At 37.4% G+C, this 17,720-nt stretch overlaps 1 protein-coding gene across 4 annotated transcripts in view; it reads left to right on the top strand.

The window, feature by feature from the left end:
• COP1 (COP1 E3 ubiquitin ligase) overlaps window positions 1–14,336 on the top strand; it is a 119,099-nt gene extending 104,763 nt beyond the window's left edge. For 3 of the 4 annotated variants that reach the window (XM_084794597.1, XM_084794596.1, XM_084794595.1), the window contains exons 19-20: window positions 10,890–10,934; window positions 14,034–14,336. In XM_084794597.1, coding sequence (XP_084650723.1) covers window positions 10,890–10,934; window positions 14,034–14,051 — 63 coding nt within the window. In that variant the 3' untranslated portion in view covers window positions 14,052–14,336. Of the gene's footprint in view, window positions 1–6,295; window positions 6,397–10,889; window positions 10,935–14,033 lie in introns of all 4 variants that reach the window. The other variant, XR_014781569.1, reaches the window with a different exon arrangement.
• Window positions 14,337–17,720: the final 3,384 nt, after the last annotated feature.

Raw genomic sequence — 17,720 nt, 5'->3', positions numbered from 1 at the left:
AATTGTTAGCGTCCTCCCCGCCCCCCGCTCTCTCTTTTAAGCTTTTTAGGTGCTTGATTGTGGAGTAGTATTATTTGTTTTTTGTTGTGGTTTTTGTTGATGGCCTGTGAATTGATTCCTGGGCTTTATACAGTTTAAAAATGAATTCTTTGACTAAGTGATGATAGTCCCTAGTTTTATTTTTAACACAAAAAAGTCTGACCTAACACATAAAGTATATGAGTTCCAGGTACAATTTCATTTGATACAATCTATTGATGTCTTATTTTAAATTGTGTGACTCAGCTTCCAGATTTGATAGTAATAGACTATGTAATTTGTATAAGCCTTCTCATGTTGTATAATTAAAAAACTTTAAAATATATGCACTGTTGCACATTACATAATTGTGTTTGTCAGTGACAGTCTGTGTGTGTGACACAAATCTCTTTAGGTTATCCTGGAGCTCAAAAAGTGCTGTCATCTATTAAACATGGCTGAAAAAGATGCAACAAAAACAGGAATTTTTAGAACAAAGAACTAGGAAAATTTTTATGAGTTCTGCAGCACCTTTCAAATTCTCAACAGAGTCCTTAAAAAAATTAAAAACATGAGCACCAACATCATAAGGGTTTCCTTAAAAGGATGGAACGTTCTCAGTGGGCCATCTGTCTACAGGCAAATCTGGGATGAACAAAGAAGCAAATTAATCATTTTCACTTCACTTGTTCATATTCCTGATAGGTCTGACAAGTCCTTGTGTGTCTCAGACATATCTTTACGAAGGGATTCTAGATGCTGGAGGTGTTATTAGAAACATCTTTGTGTATGTTGTTACTCTTGAAGACTTTTCAGTAGGACCAAACATGGAAATATTGATGTTAATATGTAAGCCTATGCTGAAATATATATTAATGTCTTAAATTTTGAGCTAGAAACTTTACAGAGTAAAAAGTGAATTTTTAAAAAGCAGATTTATAGAATAAAGATAAAAGAAAAAATGATCTATATAGGTTTTGGTTTAAGCTAAGTTAAATATTACCACATTTTTAAAGCTAAATTTGTAAATTATTAGAGATTTTTTTCATTTTGGTAGTGTTTTGGGTTTTGTTCTTTAGGTTTTTGTTTGTTTGTTTTTGTTTTGTTTTTGAGACAAAGTCTAACTATGTAAGAAGGAGTTCCTGGCACACCACCCAGGGTCTCCCAAATTTGAGACCCACAGACAAGCACCTTTGACCTCCTTACACTTCCCCAACACCAGAGTGGTCAGCAGTGGTGGGAAAATGAGGAAAAGAATGATCATTAATATCATTTACTGTATTCAAGAACAGATTTTAAAATGTGAGAAGACAAATAATTTTATATGAACAAGATTTGGAAGGAATCTTTTTAAGAGCCTTTTGAAGGTAATAAAAAAGTATCAAGATAAAGATTAGTTGAGCCTTGGAACTTCAGAGAATAGATATATAAAATACAGAGTGTAGATATAAATATCCCAGTGCCTGCCTTGGATTGCCTTCTCACAGCACTATTTTACTGAACTACATCAAGACAAATAGAAAGTTTAATATCCTAGCTTTAGATTAATTCTTAGATTTATTATAAAACACTATTGACGCACTGGAAGAATCATGAATTGGCATTCCGATCTTGCCTCTATCTATATTGAACAATTTGATTGGAAACTAAGACATGTCATTGTGTTTAGGTAAAACATATGAATCTCAGTGGTCTCTGTTTAATAATATGTACACTTGTGTCAGTCAGGAAGAAGTGTATGAAGCCATGCTTGTGAGAGACTGGCTGCTTGGCCTACTGAGTTTCAAGACTTGTGTCTTCTAAATAGCTTTTTTTTTTTTTGGAGGGGGGGCGGGGATGAGGTTAAAACCATTTGTCTTCTATTCTGACCCTTGTTAATGATGAGGTCTTCACTGTTTGACACAATGGAATGAGTGAATGTGCGAATGAATGTTATGTAAGGGAGGCTTCATTTAAAGTATGCCTTTTACTTTAAATATGTTTATTGTCTTTGAGAATTTCACACAACCATGTTTCTTTGTATCAATTAAGTATTCCTTATATATTTACAAGATACAGTGTGATGTTTTGCGATAGATATAACAATTGTGTCTTCATATCTAAATGATTACACTTAAGCCAGTTAACATACCTGTCATCAACAGTCTTGAGTTTGGGGTTGAATGGGAACACTTAGACAGATTGTCTTTTGGGTCAGCAGATTTATTGCAAGAGCTATTACTGCCACAGACAGACAGTAAGTAGTACAGCGGGGCTCTGAGAAGAGTTCGGGCCTACATGATTTGTGCTTTGTACTGTTCAGTTTTTTCCTAGCAGTTTGTGCACTGTGGAGAATGTTGTGTTTTCTATATCCCTCCGCCCCTCTTCATACACTACAGTCAAATGGCTTTTGTCTTTTAGACATTACTTTTACCCTTGGCCCCAGTTATTCAGACAAAATAACTGTAGTTTGTATATTTTGGCCACCAGTAGAATTTCAAGAACATTTTATAAACAAATTACCTATTCTTGCCAATTGCTTCATTCATTTCACTACAGATATATATTTATTGTATTTTAATCCCATGTTGAATATGCTCTTTGGGAAATTCAAGCACCAATTACAGAGGGAAAAATACAGCCAGAAATGTTACTGTAAGATAACTCAAATTTCAAGTTTACAAGTAATAGTTAGAATGCCCGCCTTTGAGTAAATTTAAACAGTAACTGTGGTTTTACATGCCATGCTTCTGTCTACTCCCCTTACTTTTTATTACCTAGTCTCCTTGTTTCTGTTTATTTAAATTTTGTCATATTTCTTCTTCTTCACAGGCTCTTAATTTTCTGCGTCTCTCTTAGCCATTGCATCGGTTCCTTATATTGTACAGCTACTGACATGTATTTGCAGAAGGCACTTTATTAACTACTCTTCAAATATTCTTTGCTATCCCTTGTTTGTTCCACTTTGGGAGCAAAGAGCATAATAACAGCAGTTAGCAGAGTAAGAAGTACTTATCTATATAGGAAAATTCTGAGAAGCCTTAAGATAAAATTTGTCTTCTTAACCTAGTTTACATTTTAATTACTTTCATAAGATCATAGCTAGAGTGATACATGAGCTGAAATTGCTTTAATTGAAAAAGAATGTAGCCTATATTTAATAAAATCTTTAGTAAGAATATCTACAATTGACATGTCTGTTGTCTGTAATTTGCCAGTTAACTGTGTCCAAGTTCAAATTTCCTATCCACCACTAAATGGCTTGAAACTTAGATAACAAAGAGGATTAGTGAGAGAAAAGCTTGCATATTTATTTAATAGGTTTATGTAACATGACTATTCAAAAATGATGGCTTAAACAAGTACATTGCATATTTTTATGCTCAGGTTTGAATGGATGGATAGTCTTAAGGTTTAGTTTAAAAACAAAGGGGTATGTTGTGTGGTAGCAAATTAGGGTGCTCATAGCAAGACTTACTTGCTCAGCTTTTCCTCCATCCCTCTGTATATATGATTCACCTCTTAACCATGGGTCTTCTGATTTACTTCAGAGAGAAAGAATAGAGAGTTCTTTTATGATCTGCTTTGGGAAAAGGGCAGGGGGTTATTAGAGAGATACTCCTGCTTCTCGTATTACCTCAAATGCAAGGTGTCTGCTACATCTGGTATGATGTCTTGGACCTCATCAGTAAAGTCTTTATTTATGAGGCTTTACAGCTTTACAGCTTCATAAATAAAGACTCTGTTAGGGTTTGAGACTGTTTTATAGTTGAAGCAGTTGAGTCTTGAAAGGATTAAGCAGTTCTGTGCAGAAACAGTGTCCAGAGCCAGATCTTCTGTCTTAAAGTTATTGTGGGTTTTGATTGGTTGGTTAGTTGGTTGGTTGATTGGTTGGTTTGGGTCATGCATGCATGAGCAAGACAGAGATTTTGTCTTCCATTGTGTTATAAAGTATCTCTAAAACATAACATAAACTCTAGGAGTGGCCTTACCAGGATGGTCAGAAGGAAATTTGCAAGTACCAATTTTACACATGCACATTTCTGGAGGCATGTCTGGGGCTGGAGACATGCCTCATTGGTTAAAAGCACCTACTGCTCCTGCAGAGGACCAGATTCAGTTTCCAGCCCTCATATAGAAGCTTACAACTGGCTATAAGTCCTGTTCCAGAGGAACCAATATGTTCTTCTGGCCTCTCCAGCACATGGTGCATATAAACTCATGCAGGCAAAATAGACAGACAGACAGAGAGACAATGATGGATGGATGGATGGATGGACGGAGAGCCGATGGATGGATGGACGGACAGACGGACGGACGGACAGAGAGACAATGATGGATGGATGGATGGAGGGATGGACGGACAGACAAATCATTTGGGGGGAAATACAATTCTTAATTTTTAAAAAATTTCAATAGTCACCAACAGAACAGAATCATTTTTCCTTATGATTGTTATTGTGAATACAGTATTCTCAGGCTTATTCAATATACTGTCAAGAGTAAGATTTTGGCATGTGATGAAAGTTGAAGGTGTCTGTAGATGTCTTGAGTAGCAGATACAATTAAGTCATGTGAGCCACTTGCTGAGAAGACTTTGGCAGACATTGGAATGGTTGTGGAGTGGTGAGTGTATGTCTGTGTATCTCCATCCTGCTTTCCTGTGTACACTGTGAGTTCTCCCTGACTGGAAATCACTTTGCCTGTGTTTCTAAAATATGCTTTCTAAGCTGCTTTTCTGTCATGTAGATCCTGATTTTTCCCCTTATTTTAATGTATTTAAGGTATATCTATATGAGAATTCTAAGTAGTTAGAAGTTGTAATAATAATAAAAGTATGTAAAGAAAGTGGGAAAATAAAAAGATTGTGTAACAAGTATTATATTAATAATAATAAAACATTAAAAATGGAAGCTGCGGAGTCAACCATGTAGGCAAATGAGAAACTATCTTTTGTCTGCAGAAAGCAGCAATCCTACATAAACATGGAGGTCTCTGTCTGACTTAGGACAGCTGGCTAAGTCTGATCGTTCCCCTCCATACAACTTTTTGAACTTCCACTCCAAATCATGTTTTCCTTATGATTTAATCATGTTGATTAAGTGTACTTGAATATAGAAGAAAACCAAGTAAAACTAGTTCTTCAACCATTGTAAAATATTTTATGGACTTCATTTGTCTGTGTTTTGTCATGCCCCCCCCTTTTTTTTCCTTTAAATGCTCTTTGAAATAAGGTCTCGTGTCACCTACAGCAGCCCTGAACTGCTTCTGCTATTCAGGTACAGGGATTACCTGTTTGATAGTTTTTGAAAGTACATGTTAGTGATGGCTTGCTTACTTAAAAAACTTGTAACAATAATGTCAATGCATGTAGAATTGCTACTTTTCTATGGATTGGGTTGGGTTAATTAGCCCAGGGTTATCAGTTATTAATACTATATATAAAAGGGTTATTGAAAATAGCTTTCATGAAGTTCTTTTTATTAAAAGTTGGTTTTTTGCTACACATGATGACTTAGACCTTTGTAATCCTAGCATTTGAGAAGCTCAGGCAGGAGAATTGCCTTTAGTCCAAGGCCAGCCTGCACAGGAATGGGCCCCTATGTTGAATAAAAAAGCAAAATACAGTTGTGTGCTTTTTAAAATACATAACCAAAGTTTGGAAATGATCATTTCTAAAGAAAATTCTTTCTTAGTACTAAATTTGAAGTGCTGGTTGTTTAAGTCTAAGTTTTGTCGGGGAAGGGCAGGTGGAAAGGAGGCCTGGCAGGCACTGAGGGGCACACAGCACTGAGGCTCACTGTGAGCAACCCCAGCTGCTCTCATTGGTGATTCATTGTGGAAAGATTCTTGTTTGTGGTCCTGAACTCCTCATATCTCTTTCTCTGATCAGATTTTTATGAGACAGTTGTTGAAACAATTTACTGATTTATCCAGGCCTGTTAGAAATCCATCATCTAGTTTGTTCTTCATTTCAGTAAGCAGTCTTGAAGTTTTCTACTCATATTTGATTTCTTTGTGTTTTTAGCACAATATATTCAAATCCAGATTCAAGATCTTTTTCTATAGTGACCTCTGATTAAAACTCCATGATATATTATATAGGTAGATTTAAAAAATGCATATGGATTGTGATCAACTATCTTAATTTGTGTGTGTGTGTGTGTGTGTGTGTGTGTGTGTGTACATATGTACATACATCAGAGATGTGATTCAACTGGGACCAAGAAATGTGATGTCAGTTGAACATAAATGTCCCTTTGATTAACTATATAAATCCTTTCCTCTTATTTGTTAGGTTTGTTAAGAGACCAGATATTTGTTTGAATGAATCAAAAATCGAGGTATAACTGGGCAGTGATGGCGCATGCCTTTAATCCTAGCGCTCTGGAGGCAGAGGTAGGTGGATCTCTGTAAGTTTGAGGACAGCCACAGCTGTTACACAGAGAAACTCTGTCTCCAAAAAACAATAAAAATAACCCTGAGGTATAATAATTGGTACAGTTTGCCAGTCAAAGACTATAACTGTAGCATTTTTGTTCATAATCATTATTTAGTATTAACTTAGATAATCCTAAGCAAAAATACCTAAGTGGGGAGGAAAGAAGGGATTGGAGTTTAATGGAGTCATCTTGGAAGTGTTCGCTTTTAATGAAGGAGCTCCAGTCTCCCAGATCTCAACGAACATTTGGCCCAGCAAAACTATGTACACTGAGGAACACCACTCCCTGCTACCTTCATATAGCCAAACCCTCTCTGTTAGTGAAAGCACTTGATATTGAGAAGGAAATTATACAAGGCACATGTGTATGCGTACACACACATGTTCGTGTGTGTGTGTGTGTGTGGTTGGAAATGTCTGTATGTAGATGCATAGAATTTAAAAGATGTCTATATGTAGTGATGAAGTTGAGGCTCTCTTGTACCTGTTAAATGCTTTTCTAGGATCCCTTTCTCCTTGGCACATGGCAATAAGCTAGAATAACATTAATGTATTAGTCTTTATGGGCTGACGCCTGGCCTTGGTCTTTCTTAGACTGTCATATAATAGAAAAAACATTTTATATATATATATATAAAAACACACTTTTTTTTTTTGGTGTGGGGTCTGGCTCCTTCAGCCTGCTTTTGTTGTTGTTTAATTTGTTGACATAGTCCTTGTACCTATAGTTTTATGTTGTTCTGAGCAACATTATTTATATTTATAACTATTCCAAAAGTTACATATGTGTTCACTCATTTTAGATATAAAGCCTATTCCAAGTTTTGAAGTGTTTGAATAATAAACAAATATTCATCTAATTTAGTATTCTTTCTTTTGCATACATATATCTACAGGGTAGAATTGCTACATCTTAAGATAGGTACACAGTTAACTTTTTATGTTTTCCCAGAGTTACTGGATTATTTTTTATGTGGATAGTCATAAACTCCTTGGTTTTATTTGTCCTCTTAAACTCAGTGTATGCATTTTTTCCTATTAGTTGTTTGAGCATTTCATACAGTGTGTTGTAATTACACTAACCCCCCCTCCAACTCCTCTGTATTGCCCCCCCCCCCCAGTTCGCTATTCATCCAACTTTGGTGTCCTCTTTTTAATTTTTTCTTTAAAACTTACCAAGTCAAATTTTCACTGCCCATATATTCTTGGATGTGTGGGCTTCCACTGGAGTATATTTCACTTACCAGGACTACACTATTAACAATTACCATTTTTTAAGCAGATATCTTTTGCATTCGAGGAATATTTTCCAACTCAGACATTGTAGTCGTGGATCTTTTTTATCCTAGAATTTTTGTTTAGATTTAATTTTTAAGATGATAGAATGTAAAGGTTTAGTTTTCTTTTCATATGTATTTCAGCAGCCATACATTTGGCTTTTCATAAGTATGGTTTGTCAGAACACAGTCCAAGATTGCAGTTGTATGAGGGGAATTTTGAGTACTTATAAAAAAAAAATCTAAGAAAACAAGACAAAAAAGTCTTGTGACCTGAGTTTCTTCAAAAATAAGAAATTGTTCTTGGAATGAGCTTTTGTGCCCCTCCCTGGTTTAGTAGATAGGAGTGAGTTTACTTTATCATTACAGCTGGCTGTTATCATTTGTTTATAATAATATGCCTGTGTGCCCACTCATGCGACTTCTCCTTATGTTTGGGCAGTTTACTCATAGGACTCTTAACCCTCAGAGTATAAATTGTCTGGTGCTCTGAATAAAGTTGGCTATTTTAGTCCGCCTCATGTTTAGGCTTCACTTGCCCATTTTCACACCACAATATGCAATAAGCAATAAACACTGGTTGTTTCAGTACTCCTTTTAATACTAATTATTCCTGCCAAGGTTTTTTGAAAATTCACATGATCACACAGGCATCTGCTTCTGATCGTTCCGTTTTCTTATCTGTTACAGTTCCTTTGCTTTTTGTTGATGTGCTAGGATTAGCTTAAATTTCTACTTAAAAGTTTATAGACTTTTAATTGTGATTCCAAAAAAGATTATTTTAGACACTATCTGACCCATTTACATAGATATGTAGCTTTGTTTTTAAGAAACTAACGGAACTGTTTTATAAATTTTAATGTTAATTCTTTATCTGTATGTGGATAATTGAATACTCATTTATTTTTATATAGTCATGTAATTTGCAGTTTCCTTCTGATCTCTGTTGTTTTTATTATGAGGGTGTGGAGCTTTCATAATTTATTTACACATTTATATGTAGATAATTTATCACCTTAAATAAAATTTTTATTATAAGTTAGTGGTAAATTCAAGTGAGTTTTGTAATGTGATTTTTTTCTTTCACTTTCAACATAATGAATTGTATTCCTTGGTATTTTAATTTCTTTGATGCTAGAGACTGAGCCCAGGGCCTTGTATAAATGCTAAGCTTTGCTGTACCAGAGAACTATACCCTGAGCTGTCAATGATTTATTAATATTAAAAACCAAGTTAGTAATTGGATAAATCCTACTTCTGTATAATGTATTGTTCTTTAAATTTTTACTAAATTTTATTTTTATGTGTGAGTATTTATGTACTGTGGTTTGCATGTGAAAATCAAAGGACAGCTTGTGGGAGCTAGTTCTTGTTTCTACCCTGTGGGCCCAAGGATTAGTCCCCTGGTATGAAGCCAAGTAGCATAGCCTGTTGTTGATGCATCACAAGCCCCTAATGTGCCCTTGTGTATTTAGATGAATTCCGTTTACTGGTGGCATTTTAAGGTGTGTGGGTTTTGTTTTTGTTTTTACATATTTATAAAGGCAGTTGGCTAATTTTATTTTCATGACTTTCTCTGATTTTATTTCATTCATAAATTGAGTTTGAAAATTTTTCCTCACTCCTTAGTGGCAGAAAAGAGTTCCTTGCTATTCGCAAATCAGTCCTTATCTTCACTGGGTTTTCTGTCTTCCTCCTTTACATTAAAAAGTAGCTAGAACCAAAATGAAAGAAATACTGGTGCTAAGGCTAAAGCTTTTCATTGTCCTTATGGCATATGCTCCCATAGAAGTGGTTGGTTCTTCAGGGCTCCGGCACCTTACAGCAGTAGCCTTCTTGTAAATTATGGCGTCTTAATCCTTCTTAAGCAGCATCCAATTGATTGGAGCTAAGTTTATGCTTTATTTCTTGTTCCTTTTTGCAAGGCAGTCTTTTCTGGGTATTCTAAAAGTGGTTTTAGTATCACACAACTTTTGTTTCAGTGTTTTACTGTTTTCTGAGTCAGGTATAGAAATTCTGCCTACTCCATCCACTTTCTAAATTCAGATCAATGAAGGAGTAGATCAATCCTAAATTGGCTTCCTGGTCCATTCACTCTTGGGGTCAAAGCATTGATACTGTGTGTTAAAGTCCTGCTGTGTATAGTCAGTCACCTAGAGAAAATGTCTGAAGTCCTCATTGAATTCTGCAATTTCTACCTTATCATTGCAAGAAAAATCCCCAGCTAGCAAAAGATTAGCAGTACCCATGTTCAAGTCACAAGTGTGGCCATGAATGCTTTCCCCACTGACTGCATTGAGAGATATTCTAGCCCCTCTGAAAAGTCTGATAGTACATCATATTATTTATTTGCTCATAACAAAATGAGTAGTTCTCAGAAAAGGAAAGTTTAAAAAAGAAATACATACTTTGTGAAACAAACAAACAAACATTCCTTATGTCATTTCAAAGAATCTAGAGTTTGTAACTCACTTTCACTGATACGGACATCCCCATCAAGACATGTTAAAGTTTGGTGTGGGTTGGTTTTTTGTTTGTTTGTTTGTTTCCTACTGAGTACTTAGCTCATGAAGCCTTAAGTAAAGGATATTTGGGCTGATTCCAGTCTTCATTAAAGCATGGCCATGTTAATCTGTTTCTCATAGCTGTCATTTAAATGTTACTATTCTATTGTCTTCTTAAGTCTGTCTGCCTCTTAGCTGTCTATCCTTGTGAACAAGACTTGAGTGTGTCTCCAAATTCCTGGGCTCCATTAGCTCTTGGGAGCTGTGCCTGACCCTGAGGTTGTTTTTGATGAACTTGTTCTTGTCCATTCTCTTCTACTCTTTCCTGCTTTCAAAAGGGGGAGGGTCTTCCCCTTAAGGCTTGAAACATTAAAGGTACTTTGTGACATAAATCCTCACTGAAGTTATTACAAGGCTATTAATAGCACACATGTTGAGTAGTGGAACATCTTACTAGAAAAAAATAAAATCAGCTTTCCCTCTGTAAGTGTTCTGGGGAAACAGATGCTCACCTTCTCTTGTTACTGTTATATATGCTAAAAGTTGGCCTTCTATTTTAGATTCCTTTGGTGTCTTAGGGTGAAGTCCAAGAAGGTTGAAGAGAAATTATTCTCTTTAGCTTCCTACAGGAAATCCTCCTCTGTTCCTAAAGCTCTTGTTCTTTTCCAGGAGTCCAATGTGCTGATTGCTGCTAACAGCCAGGGTACAATTAAGGTAAGCCATTTCAAACAGCTTCCAATTTTAAACTCAGACCCTTTTTTAAAAACTGTAACAGGCTCTTGGAAATATACAATTGTACTGAGCCTTCACAGTCATTTCAAGTTATGGGTTTCTGTCTTCAGAATGAATGACTTAATAGAAGTTGAGAGAAACAGGTAGCTCACAGTTTTGGGGGTGACCATGCTTGTTGGGGATGTAGGATGGATGGGTTGATCAATGGATCAGGCAGAAACAGAAAGGTTATTGATCGCATCCACAGCACAGGGCACTTAGTGGGCAGGGCATAATGCTCATGTATTTGTTACCTTCTTCTATATTTTCTTCTTTTTTATGCTTTTTTTCTTTCACATAACAAGTAGGTTTTTTTTTCCCTCCTTGCTAAGGAGGGCAGTCAGGATAGAGAGGAAAATCTAGTGTTCCGTAATCTGAAATCTCTATGACGCCTAGAGCATAATCAGAGTCACACACTCACAGTTCTCCACAGGATTTTTTTTTACTTAATATTTCAAGGAAATAACCTCTTACTTGACTATATCTTTTAGTATTTAGCCCTTGGGCATAATGTGTTATTTATATAAATAAATCCTGGGATAAGCTGTGAAATTTTTCTAAACAAAACCCTGTTTGCATGGACATTTTTAAGTACATAAGTTTGGCTATTCTGAGAGAATATGATCCTTCTATATATTCTTCTGGAAAGTTCAGAAAGCGTTTTTTTTTTTTTTTATGATGTGTCTGTTTCACTTGTCCATAGACATTTATTTTCCACACTTTTTAAAATTTGTAAGTGCACACTTGCCCAAAGCACCAAGAGAGCAATCCAGCCTAGGCACAACCTGTAGAGAGGAGATGAAACATACAAAGTCAAAGAGGAGCTGCAGTGATAGCTAGTCAGACTAATTCCTAGGACAATCGCCTTTTTCAGGCAGATAGTTTGTTTAGAAAATATCCCAGCACTCAGGGAGGCAGAGGCAGGCAGATCTCTGTGAGTTTGAGACCACCCTGGTCTACAAAGCAGGTCCAGGACAGTCAAGGCTACACAGAGAAACCCTGTCTCAAAAAAAGAAAAGAATAGAAAATACCTTTTCTAAGAGGAACCACAACTTACTTGAAAACTAGTCCTTTGCATGGATCAACACTAGTTTGTTTTTTTAACTTTATATCCCAGTCATAGTCCCCCCCCTCCTCTCCTCCAGTCCTACTCTCCCTCAATCTTCCCCTTATCCCTCCTTCCCTACTCCTCAGAAAATGAGACCCCCCCCCCTCCAACAACCCACCCCAGCACATCAAGTCACATCAGGACTACGTGCATCCTCCTCCCCTGTGGCATGTCAAGACAGCCTCATCAGAGGGAAGTGATCAAAAAACAGGGAACAGAGTCCATGTCAGAGACAGCCCCTGTTCCCCTTACTAGGGGACCCATATGAAGCCTGAGTAGCCTCTTTGCTACATCTGTGTAGGGGCCTAGGTCCAGTCCATGCATGGTCCTTGATTGGTGCTTCAGTCTCTGCAAGCGCCTCTGGGTTCTGGTTAGTTGGCTCTGTTGGTCTTCTTGTACAATTCCTGTCTCCTCCAGGTCCTTCTGTCTTTCCCCCCACTTTTCCACAAGACTCCCTATGCTTTGCCCAATGTTTGTCTCAGCATCTGTTTCCATCCACTGCTGCGTGGAGCTTCTCAGAGGACAGCTATGCTAGGCTCCTTTCTGCAAGCATAGCAGACTCAAGTTCAAGTGGATCAAAGACCTCAACATATAACCAGATAGATTAATTCTATTAGAAGAGAAAGTGAACATCAGCTTTTAACTCATTGGCATAGGAGACAACTTCTCCTGAACATAACACCAACAACCCAGGTCCCAAGATTAGCAATTAATAAATGGAACCTCATGAAGCTGAAAAGCTTCTATAAGGCAAGGTCACTGTCAATAGAACAAAACAGCAATCTACAGATTGGGAAAAAATCTTCACCAACCCTACATCTGATAAAGGGCTAATATCCAAACATATAAAGAACTCAAAAAAAAATTAAACACCAACAAACTAAATAATCCAATTTAAAAATGGAGTACAGAGCTAAACAGAGAATTCTCAACAGAGAAATCTCAAGGGACTGGGAAGCACTTAAATGTTCAACCACTTTAGTCAGAATGGCTAAGAACATTAGTTCTTTTCTGGGAGCCTCAAGTCACATGTTAGGTCTTAGGATTTGATGGAAGTAGCTAAATTCTCTCAATTTCACATTCTCTTAGCAAGGCATAGATTGAAAGTGGAACACCTACATCAACAACTTAGACACATAGCAGCAACTGGAATTATTAACATCCCTATAGTAACTCTAAGGCTATGGTGGAATTCCGTGGACTCTCAGAACCAAACCTGAGATTTTCCAGCATTGGCCTGTCACGACCGAGGACCCCTACTATATACATACAAAAGGCACTATGAAGCGCAGGCAGAGGTAAAGGGTTGCACCTTTCAAATTTTTCTGGCTTAGAATAAGTGTTCATGAAAGAGTCCTCGGCAGTCTCACAATCCCCTTCATGTTCTCTGTCCTTCCTGAGCCAATTCTATCCTTGTTTTCTCACTTAATTTTAACACCATACTAACTTACTTTTATGATATGATAATAACTTAAAACTAAAATTCTAACCATATTTTGATAGCAGATGGTTAGCTTTGAAGTTAATGGAAACAACATTTAATGTCTTCTAAACCTTGATCGGTGTTGACTTAGTGTCGTCAACATAGTGCTTGCTAAGGGAAATGTTAAAATCGTTAATTATTTTTCCTTAAGAATGAATTAAGATGCCAAAAGATACTCGAAAAATACTCTGGGTGTACTTCACCTGAGCCCATTTCTTTGCATTGGATTCACATAGTTTACATGAAGGGGACCCTAATTGGTGCAATAACTAATGTGAAAATTTTCAAATAGTGTTTGACTTGAAAGAAGAAATGAGCATCTGGCTTCTTCTAGTTTGTTGGTGTTATACCAGATAGTAGGAATTTTTATTTGGTTTTTCAGTAGTACATACTGTAAAGCACCATTAAACTCTTAATGTTATAAAACTACTCTCTGTTGTTTCCCCATTAGGTGCTAGAATTGGTATAAAGAGTTTCCTGAAGTCAAACTGTGTTTGAGTCTCCTGAAAGCCATGTGCAGCTGGATGAGAAGAGAATGAAATGGCATGTGATGTCTCCCAGAGTCATCCTGGGTTTTGGATTTGTTCTGAATACCTTTTCCTCCTTTTACGCCTTTGGGACATTGGGAATATCCAGAGAATTCTCCGCCATCAGTGTAACTATGAACTTTGCTGTTGGCAGTGTGGCTATCTAATTTTTGTGATAGGGAAACACATTCTTTTAAATAAAAATAATAAAAAATTATTGAGCCACAGCCTAGCTGGGAATGTCTTTTTCAGGTGTGGTGAGAGTCTTTTGAAGAAGCAGCACATGTGTGCTGTACAGAATATACCGGCTGGGGCTGGAGAGAGGCTCAGCGAATACGGGCACTGGCCGCTCCTACAGAGGATCCAGGTTCAGTTCTCAGCACCTGCAGGCTCACTGCCTGCCACCTGTAACTCCAGTAGGAGATTTGATGTCTTCTTCTGGCCTCCTTGAGCACCAGGCATGCATGTGGTGCACATACAAACATCCAGCAAAATGCCCACACATAAAAATGAAAATAAATCTTATTTTAAAAGAAAGAAAATGTACTGGTGAGTAATTTTAAAGTTGTTTCCCAACCTCTTTGGAATTATACATATCAACATGAAAAAATAGAAAATGTGTGTTTCTTCCAGTGAACTTAATGCTTATAATAAGAAAATAATTAAGAAGTCCTTTTTATATACTCTGATGAGGTTGTTACCATCAGATTGTTTGGGTCCCTCCAGATCTGCTTATAAATGTAAGAGTTGGACTTAATGAGATCAAGTAAAAAGGAAAGGACGGTCCCACCAGCAAAGCCTCAATTAAGCCAAGTCAGCTTTTGTTTCTTTGTTTTAAGCAGAGCTATACTGGCCAAGATTGATCACTGACTTGGAACAAGATCAGCTGACCTTTTCTGTAAAGGAACAGATAGGAAATATTTTAGGCTTTGCTGGCCTCTGGGTTGCTGCTGTCTATTGGTACTGCTTAGTTCTGCTAGTATAGCAGGGAAGTAGCTGCTGGCAGGTTATGGACAAATGGGCATTGCTGGAAAATAGGTAGGCTTTCAAACTCTGCCTGCAGCTCATTGTCTGCAAGCCCCTGACTTGAAATTAAACTTGCGGCACCAGTTTCCCAGCCCCGTGAGCTCTTACTTAAGTTGCCTAGTTAGTTTGTAAACCATTTTCACATCACAGAGCATTGGGTCAAGCAAAAGTAACATGGAAAACTACTTAAAGCCTGACTACTTTTCAGCAAATGGTTCAAACAAAATTCTCCACACATTTCTTAAAACACTTGCACAAAGGTTTGTTGGATATAATGTGCATGATCCACTATCCCAGTGGATCTCTCAGCTAAAGGTTACTGAAATCTGAATAAGCTCACTTGTGGGGGGCGGGCGGTGCTGGTGTCTTAAGTTATTGGAGCCAAATGTCTCTTGGGATTTAGAATCTTTAGAATTACAGAACATTAACAGAGCACATCTAACACTATATTAAATAACAATCCCCAACAGAAAGCAATATTACATGACCAGCACATGAGATTTCTTAGTAAAGAAGAGAAGTCGTTTGAGTAAAGTTTTACCATCAAATAAGTTTTCCTCAAACTTGGAAATGTGTAAGTTTCCAATAGCTTCAAAAGAATTGCATCTTACATGATTTCTAAAACTTAAAACCTGCTAAACTTACAACCTCAACTCTGAGAGAAAGGGCTAGGGAGATGGCTCAGCAATCAAGAGTACTGTTGATCTTGTAGAGGACCCCAAATCTGACTCCTAGAACCACATGTCAGCTCACAACTACTTAAACTCCAGTTTCAGGGCATCTGAAACCCTCTTCTGACATCCAAGGGCCTAAGGCAGGGATGTGGTTACACAAACATACATGCAGGAGAAACATCCATACACATAAATAAGTCCTTAAAAATTCAAGTTTTGAGCCAGGCTTGGTGCCACACATATTCAAGGGGGCAGAGGCAGGCAGATCCCTGTGAGTCAAGGCCAGCCTGGTCTATAAAGTCCAGGACAGCCAAGGATAAACAGAGAAAGTGGAGGGAGGGGAAGGGCTAGGGATTTATGCACACTAGGCAAGCCATTTATCAACTGAACTGTGTCCCTAACCCCTTCATTTAATTTTTTTCTTTTTCTTGAAAATCATAAAGCTTTCAGAATTTGAGTTAGTCTCTGCAGGATATCAATATCAAATTAATAATGTTCTTCCTTATAAAAATACAGTACTTATATTATGGTTAGAGTGTGTACATTTTTAAAAATATTTATTTATTTATACAGTACTCTGCTTGCATGTGTACCTGCAGCCAGAGAAGGGTACCAAATCTCATTATAGATGGTTGTGAGCTACTATGAGGTTGCTGGGAGTTGAACTCAAGACCTTTGGAAGAAGAGGCAGCAGTACTCTTAACCTCTGAGCCATCTTTCCAGCCCCAGTGTGTACATTTTTCGCACCAAAAATCTTAAGAATTGCCATGGTGCGCTTCACTTTAGTCTTCATTTCAGTGGTTCTGTAGGGTTTTTCACGGAACTTGTCTTTATTCCCAAGCATCAACTCATGCACAGGAAAAAAAAACATTAAAATTTGAATTATGTTGTAAAGCTTTTGTAAGTTGATGTACTGAGTATTTTAAAAAATCAGGAGACTGAAGCCAGATATGGTGCCACACATTTATCATCTTAGTGCTTGGAAGGTAGAGGCAAAAAGGCCATGAGTTCAGGACCAGCCTCAGCATCAGAGCAAATTCTAAGCCAGCCCACACTGCTGAAGTGAAACCAGGGTGGGGAAAATTACCAAACCGAGCTCCTTTTTAGAAAATTTCTCTTTCTATACTATTAGGCAAGGAAGAGAGAGTACAGGATGAGTTTGAACAGAGCTCAGTACAGTAGCACTTTTACCACGTGATTGAGAATTTGGGTTTTGTTATAATGCAGCTACAGAGAATAGTGTGATCTGATTCGTGGCAAATGAGTCAGTAGAGGCAGAAGCTCAGGAAAACAGTTGAAAGTTAGTAGGGGCTTGGATCATAGATAAAATTAGCCACCCCGAAATCCTGCTTCAGCTATTGCAGTTCACCACAATCTTTGCTAAAAGAACTTAGCCCAGCAAGTTTATTCAGCAATTACATTATCCCCAGACAGCAGTGAGTTACTTGAAAACATCATGGCCACAGTGCTCACGAACTTTAGACTAAGCAAATCTAGAAGACATCTAGCCCTGGTCCTGAATATAAGGGTGGTTAGTCATTGGCTTTAATGAAATTATGCAAATGTAGCTGGTGTTGGCTGCTCACCCTGGGCCCATTGTGTTACTTGAGCTTCCTCACAGAACAGTCAGCCTTACAGCTGTAATGCAGCTTCTCTTTAATGTGTTAAATAGCTGCACTCCACACCTCGAGAAATATTTGTTGAGCTGCTGCTTTCTGTGAGAACAATGTCCTACATTCTAGGAGAATTATAAATATCCTTGTAGAGATTATTAGAGAGACAGAGAGAGACACACAGGTGGAAATAGGGTAGACAGTGAGCTCTGTGTGTTCACTGGGAACACAGGACCTTACACAGTGGGAGGTGAAGGACTGGGAATAAAGATAGTTGTCAGGAAGTTTTATCGTATAG

The sequence above is a fragment of the Acomys minous genome, assembly GCF_964271855.1.
Source record: "Acomys minous genome assembly, chromosome: 1".
Lineage (NCBI taxonomy): Eukaryota > Metazoa > Chordata > Mammalia > Rodentia > Muridae > Acomys > Acomys minous.
This window is presented reverse-complemented; position numbering and strand designations above follow the sequence as displayed.